Source organism: Narcine bancroftii, chromosome 14 (genome assembly GCF_036971445.1).
Source record: "Narcine bancroftii isolate sNarBan1 chromosome 14, sNarBan1.hap1, whole genome shotgun sequence".
Lineage (NCBI taxonomy): Eukaryota > Metazoa > Chordata > Chondrichthyes > Torpediniformes > Narcinidae > Narcine > Narcine bancroftii.
This window is the reverse complement of record NC_091482.1, coordinates 23,013,348-23,021,300: the sequence shown is the minus strand read 5'-3', so window position 1 is coordinate 23,021,300 and position 7,953 is coordinate 23,013,348. Positions and strand designations below refer to the sequence as shown.

The following is a 7,953-nucleotide window of genomic DNA, read 5'->3' as shown; positions in this document are numbered from 1 at the left end:
TTGCATTTCATTTGGTTAAGGTGAGAAACAATTTCCAATTTCCCCTGCTTGGGCAGTTAGTGAAGTGTTACCATCTTAAAATAGTAAAGGTGTGAGTAGAAAGGTTAACAGGTTTATTTTGACGCACAGTTCAGAACATTGAACTCTTCCCCAAGTGAATGGATTTTGACGAGAGTTGCTTTATCCTCTGAGGGAAAAAATATAAAATGTCCAGATATTTTAAATCTTGCAAGATACAAAGCTGTGGGGAAAAGAACACCACAATGAGATTGGTCCTTAGCGAGGGCCTATTGTAGGCACAGTTTGTGCCAGGATTTATTGTGATTCTCAATGGTGGTAAAACAACAGGTCCAGAAATTCATCTGCACATCTCCAGAAGAAACAGTGTCAAATAGTTGGAAAGTGGCATAAATTGAAGTACAGCAAAATTGCACCCATTATTTTGGGAACTCTTAGAAGCAGGGAGGGTGGTGAGAAGGAGCAGAACTTTGAGCATAGAACTGTACAGCAAACAAACAGGCCCTTTTGTCCAACAATGCTGAAATTAAACTAAAATTCTGCTGTTTGCACATGACATATATCCCTCAATTCCCTGCATATTCATCTGTCAATCCAGAACCCACTTAAACACTAGTGCAGGCATTCATATTCCACAGCCATAAAGTGCTACTCCTGACACACCTCAACTCAGCCCCAAACCATGTTCCCGGTCCTCAACTTCAGTTGCACACTTAACCACATTCTTGCACCCCAGCTCCAGCCACATATCAAACTACATGCCCGGTGACATGCCTGGCCATAATCCCGACCCAGCACCAGTTATACACCTAATCACGTTCCTCGTCTGACTCCAGCACAGCCGCATGCCTGATCCCGACTGCATGTCTCGTTTCTGCCACGTGGACAATCTGTCTTCCCTCTATAGTTGAAGACTAGTTCCCTGGATCACAGTGTGGACTCCATCTACCTATAGACATGGCCTGCACTGTGCAAAAACTTCAAGAAAAAAAAAACAGGGAGCTCTAGCAGCAACTATAGTCTTTTTTGATCTCACTAAAGTATTTAACTCCATCAGTCAGAAGGGAACATCCTTCTTAAATTCAGCTGCCTACAAAAAATCATCTCCATTTTGTATTTGTTTCAAGGTTACATGCTAAACACAATACTAAGCAAAGGTCTACACTGGATCCAATCGCAGTGAAGGATGGCATCATACAAGACTGCATCATTTCCCCAAAACATTTTTCTCATTCTTTCTCACTGCAACGTTGAGCCCAACCTCCAACCTTGGGAATGGGGCTGATCTTCAGAACTACTGAGACATCGTTCAACCAACACCAATGACACACCAAAATGAAGGTTACCCAAGCCTCAGTCACCTAGATATGTATGCAGGCGGCACTTGTGGATGTGGATACTTGGAGCCTGAATTCTGAATCATCATTGATCCCTTCACTGAAACAAACAATGCACCCAACTGCAACACGATAAATGCATTTTAGCACCCTGGTCCTGCTGCACCTCAATGCCATCTGACAATATATGATCAGACTGACACCTTGGAAAATATAGACTACCTCCTGTATCTTTCAGTGCCTGGGCATCCACCTGAACTTCTGCAGGAGCTAACATATTAATTAGGGGTTTTTATATCCTGGTGCACTCTTTGGTCAATTGAAGGAAAGGGGAACTGCGCTAACTGCTATGCCAGGCAGCATGGTTGGCATAGCGGTTAGCACAACGTCTTTAATGCGCCAGCAATTGGGATTCAATCCCACGCTGTCTGTAAGGAGTTCATATGTTCTCCCGATGGGTTTTCTGCGGGGGCTCCGGTTTCCTCCCACAGTTCAAAACATACTGGGGGTGTAGATTAATGGGGTGCAAATAGGGTGGCATGAACTCGAGAGCTGAATGGCCTGTTACCATGCCTTATGTCAATCCTGACACAAAACATATCCATCAACCATGCAGCTCTGATGGCTTCTGAGACTCAGACTACCTGGAACAAGAATCTCAAGGCATGTACTACATGTACTACCTCTGCAAAATCCTCTAAATGCACCAGAATGTCAATGTCCTCTCCCAGGCCTCAGTGCTCTTAATGTCTGATACCAAAATTGCAAGCCCAAGCCCGCATCATCAGAAGAGATTACCAAGCAGGTGGATAAAACAATTGAAGGGCGTGCACCATCCCACTGACTGCTGAGACTGGCCCATTACAAGGCAAGGTGGAGATGGAGCATTTGGTGTGGTACTTATAACTTCAGATCCCTGTTACAGGAGCACACATAATCTGTAAGAATGTTCCGTCTCACCAATTACTCACCATCACCCAACTCTCCTCCTGTGATCCTACCTCAGAACCCAAAAACTGCTCATAGTTGAAGAAAATCATCTTCAATCTTGACAGGTGGCCTCAGAAGCAGGTGACAGCCCTCCAAAGAACTCAATAAAATTTCTATCCTGGCTGTAGCCCTCTTGGCGCCTGTGGTCACCTTGCTGAAAGAACATGCCTCTTTCCTGGTAAGGTACGTCACTGGCCTGTGCAGATCTCCTCTATTCTCGTCTCCTGGCTGCATCCATCGAGTGCTCCTTGCGAAGTGTCCCTGTACCTTTTAAGGGGTGTCAGCTATGAAACATTTCAATGGATCAATGGGTAACCTGTCCTGAAATGGACAGAGAAAATCATTACCAAATCTCACAATTGAGAGTTAATGTTTGAGGAATGTTCGATGACAGTGTTCAAATCTTAAATTTAAACGTACAGCACGGTAACAGGCCCATCTGGCCCATTTACCCCAATTGACCTACAACCCCCATACATTTTGGAGGGTGGGAGGAAACTGGAGCAGCTGGTGGAAACCCACACAGACATGGGGAGAAGATACAAACTCCTTGCAGACAGTGCCAGATTCGAACCCCGAGCCACTGGCGCAGTATTAGCAATGCGCTAACTGCCATGCTCATGCCAAATGCTGTTTTACACCCTTTCAAATGTGATCATGCATGTTCTGAATCAGCATCCCATCCACTCATTGTCTTGCCAATGTTTATCAGATTGGACAAAAGCTCTCCCTCCTCATACTCAAATTAATGCCCACCTCTTCCCCAGCTGGAACATGGAAAATGGAGGTTTCAATAAAAAGCTACAGTCATGAGGATTATGCCAGTGGGATTAAACTCCGCACCAGCCCTGCCTCTGCTTCGCTAACAACAAGGACGATAGAAATGACCAGAGGACTAGATAAGGGAAGGTGAAAAGAGTCTCTGTTCCTCATTATTGACCTCTGCTAGAAGTGCAATCTCTGGCATTGGGTGAAGATAATATTGATTTTCTCTGCAATGCGTCCACGGTCCAAGAATCGGATGGCACTGCCATCCTAATGATCAACATACCTCAAAGCATATCTTAGTGAGGGCGAGCACCTTCCACGGGTTTGGACAAGTCAGTGGAGGAGGAAAATGAAATCAAAATAGCCAGTTCTTTCATTCATTCCAAATGGTAAGAAATTGTATGTCATGTTTCTCACATCTACGCATATGGCTTAATTTTTTCTCTCTCTCGGAGAAGTCTTCACAAGAGCAAAGAATATCAACACAAGTTTACAGCACAGTTAGACTGAGAACACTTCAATTCAATTTTTTAATAACATGGCACAATTTACATAACACAAATTTTGCTTATGAAGCACATGCCGAAGATTCAGAGTCGCTTCACTTTACAATAGGATCTGTAAAGGACTTTATTACGTACATGATAAACAGCATATCTGCAAATGAAAGTCTATAGGCAATATTGAGTTCTAGCACTACTGATCCAGTGTACATTATTTTTTTTGTTTCTCAAAAACACTGCACAACATCAGGAGTTCACAAATTTGAAGCGCACAACTAAACCTTCAGGTGACTACTAAAATAGATCTCTGCTCATAAGAAACAACTGTCATAGATAGAATTTTTTCAAAACAGAATAAACAACTTCAGATCGCACTTTAATACACTATTAGACCAACAGAACTAAATTTTACTTCATTAACATAGTTTACAATCCTTAGACACAATGTAATGTGCTAGACGCGGTTAAATGAATTGTGTTGAAAAGGCTCCATTGAGGAATGCAGACTTTTGGATGAAAAGCCAGGGCATTCACCTGCTTGCATAGTTGGGAATATCTGTACAGCCACAAAAAGTTATCTAACACAGCACAAGCAGACTGTGTTAACAGATAATTAATCTCCCAATAGCACGCTTTGTCCAATGCTTCTGAACCGACTGTCAGACAGTCGCCTTTCAATGTATTTACATTTGTACATGGTAAAGCTTTTTGTCATTTCCTTTTTGCATACAGTATATGTACCAAGTCCCAATCAGCCAAGGAACTTCCTCTATACACGGTTCTATACAGCTTGATTCCTTCAATCCAAGTCTTCACCATAACTCTTCAGACAATTGAGCTTTTAATTTCCTTAGACTTCCTCAGTTCGTGCATACCCAATTCCTTGATAAATATACCAGTTAATCTTTTTAGTTTGTTCTTTCTTCACACACATTTTTATATATATACTACAAATAAAATTAACAGGAAGAAAGGAACAAATTGACATTAAACATTTGCAAAATTTAAGCTTAAAATGTACAAAAGTGTATTTTCTGCAAAGTAATTTTACATTTTTATGTTGATGTAGGCCACACCCATTTATTACTGTTCAATGAAGTCCAATGCTTCAGATGGTGGGTGATCACACTATAAAAGTGGCCTTTATTCTCAGGTTGTCCTTAATATTTACCTTCATTTCTGTTTCCATGCCTGTATTATCGCGCTTCAATGTCTTTGTGTGTGTGAGAAGGGGGCCTGTCTCTTGCCTCTGTGCTAGTCAAAGGAGTAGTCCTTCTTGGAGAACCCGCACGCGCCCCACCTGTTGGTATAAGAGGGGGTGGGGCACTCAGAGCTGCTGTGGGAGGAGTCTTATTGAGGATGCCATTTTGGTGAGCTGCTGAAGGGCTCACTCGAGGGTAGTGCATGCTGGGAAGTCCGGGTGCCAAAAGACTGGGATGAGGCATGTGTCCATCCAGGGCAGCCGCGTGAATGGGATGGAGGCGCCCATGTTCGTAGTCGTCTCGGAGCATGCTCAGTCTCTCTCGCTCTTCCAAATGGCTCATCCTTTCGTGCTCACGTCTGGGGTCCATTGCTAGTGGATGATCACGGTTGTAGTCATGGGGCTCCCTATCCCTGTAAGAGCGTTCTGCTTCATAAAACCGTGGTGTTGACAGCCGTTGCAAGGGGTCGCTTCTCAACAAGAAGTCTCTGGCCAGTGGATCTCTGCGATGAATGTCCAACCCTCTGTATGGATCTCGCAAAGGATCCCTCATTGGGTCCCAGTGGAAAGGAGGATATGGAAAGCGCTCGCTTCCTGGTATTGGGCTAATCCCCATAAAAGGACCCACCATCCTTGTCCTGTCCAGTGTATTAATGCTGTTCATGGGATGCACCCCACTCATGGCCATGGCCATAGGCATAGAGGTCATCGAGGGGCTAGGATGGACACTGGGCAATGAGGTGGGCTGGGGGTGTTCAGAAGGCCTTTGTGTCTGGATCACCTCTGAAATAATGTCGTTATCTTCCTTCCGTTCCTCCTTCACTTTAATTTCATTACTCTTCTTCTGATGGTCATATGAAGACTCGCTTTTCCGATCTACTTCTCGGTTGGCATAACTATTGGCCCTTGTGCTGTCTGTACTTGGCAACCTGACGTAAGGTGAATTGACTCTGTTCAGATGCTTATTGGAGTCCTCCCCAATCCTGCCATCCAGACCCAGGATCTCCTTATCAGGAGCATGGTTTTCTTTCAATTTGTGCTCATCAACAGACGAGTCCTTCCAAGTCTCCGTGTGATCCCGTTCTCGTTCTCTTGGCTTTTCCTTATCGCGCAGTTCACTATTTACATGGTTTCTGTTGTGCTCACTGGAACTACGGTTGTGTCCCAAAGAATTAACTTGATTCACAGATGGAGATGAAGCATGAGAGGCGTGTCGTTTCTCCATACTGTCCCTGTGGGCAAACATACACAACAAAAATGGTTTTGTATAGGAACACAAATTTATCCTCTTAATATTTTTGTTCAATCATTCTTGCAATCTATTATCATCTCCAATGGCACAAAGCAGCATTCCTGAAGCTTTTAATAGGAGTTTAATTCATCAAAGACTGAATGCATAGCTTTAATAGGTAATCTTACAGCATGACAACTGCACACCACAGTAAAATTTGAAAAGGGGTGGTACTTTGGGAAGCCAGTACAATTTGCAAGAGCCACTGAGGTCCGATGACCTGCGTGGATTGAATTATTGGCCATTGTGGAAAAAAATACGGTTGATGTTGCAATTGATTAATAGGACTTGCATTTAAAATGGTTGGCTCGCTGATTAAAACAGAGAATCTTCAAACTCCTTCAAAATCATAAACAATTATTTACAGACACCAAATTTTATCTACACCACTGGGGCTACAAAATACCAATAATCGTCAGATGACAAGATTATTTTTCTGTAAATTGTGCGTAACTGAGGTGGCTTTGTAGATTGCCACAGGTAATTTGCAATGGTAATCGTTTCTTCTATCCCTCTTCACATCTCAACAGGGTTAGTCTTTGCAGAATAAAAGCTTTGTTCACAGGAAATATTTTCAGAGAGCTTCCAAGAGTCCATTCTTCTCGTTCTATATCTATAATCAAATCAATATTGGTCCTTTAAAAGGTATGGACCACAAAATTAATTTGAAATCATTTGCACATATTTGTCATGGACTTTCATTGGGAGGAAGTCAAATATATATATTTGAAGTCTGAAGCACATGTAAAGATTATATTTCTGAGAATTGTCTATCAGCTAATTTCTCCAGAGGTCAGAAACATCCATTATCCATGTCTATTCACATTTCTCTTGCTTTAATTCTTCTATTTCATTTTAATTATCTAATGCTACCCCAATTAAACTAGTGGAATATATGCTGTATCCAATTATTAATGAATTCCATGAAATATTTTATTATTATCACTAGCTTGAATACCTCCTCAAAAATGTGGAAATATTTGCATATCGATGGATTTTCATAAGTCAGGTCCATGAGGGAAACCTATATGTCATTAATTAACACAATGCAAAATAGGACCAATTGCAAGATGGCCTGAATTTGCAACTGACTGCAAATAAAATCAGAGCTGCTTGATTTATTTTATTATTACAGTGGTAGCCTATATTAAACTAGAACTGTGGTCTCTGTTGAGAATTTCCAATACATTTGAGTGTGTTAATTTGAATCAAACAGGCCTTTGTTCAACTAATTAACCATATAACCATATAACTGTTTTCAGCACGGAAACAGGCATGTCGGCCCTTCAAGTCCGCACCGGTTCACTTGAACCGCAAACTCCTGAGGAAGTAGAGGCTTTCTTCATGATGCCATTGGTGTGTCATAAAGATAAAAAATGAAAATTGGGAAAAGCTATGCTCCGGAACTCAACGTTCAATATTTCTCTTCCTTTATATTTATATTTAAATATAAATGCATCAGAAATAAAATTTGATCAATTAAAACTTCTCTCAGTTGCAGTTACCTTAGCAAAGGTAATGATTTGCTTAACAGAAAAAAAAGGGCTGTGTGGTGGTTAGCAAAACGCTGTTCAGCAACCAGCAACTGGGACCGGGGTTCGAATCCCGTGCTGCCTGTAAGGGAGTTTATACGTTGTGATAATACTTTACACCATTTGTAGTAACCTACCACTTCCTTTTCAACAAAGACCAGTATTCCATTTAGCTTTCCTATTTACCATACATGTCAGTGCACAAGATGGTATTTGAATCTTAAAAATGCCATCCCAAAGCCAGAATAAAATCCAAACATTAACATCGAAATCTCAGCACTCCCCTGCAGGGGCCATCCACCCAATCCAATTG

At 41.9% G+C, this 7,953-nt stretch overlaps 1 protein-coding gene across 9 annotated transcripts in view; it reads right to left on the bottom strand.

Moving 5' to 3' along the window:
- Positions 1-3,624: 3,624 nt before the first annotated feature.
- auts2a (activator of transcription and developmental regulator AUTS2 a) overlaps positions 3,625-7,953 on the bottom strand; it is a 1,173,696-nt gene continuing 1,169,367 nt past the window's right edge. For all 9 annotated transcript variants that reach the window (XM_069911140.1, XM_069911145.1, XM_069911143.1 and 6 more), the window contains one exon: positions 3,625-6,049. In XM_069911140.1, coding sequence (XP_069767241.1) covers positions 4,813-6,049 — 1,237 coding nt within the window. In that variant the 3' untranslated portion in view covers positions 3,625-4,812. The remainder of the gene's footprint in view (positions 6,050-7,953) is intronic.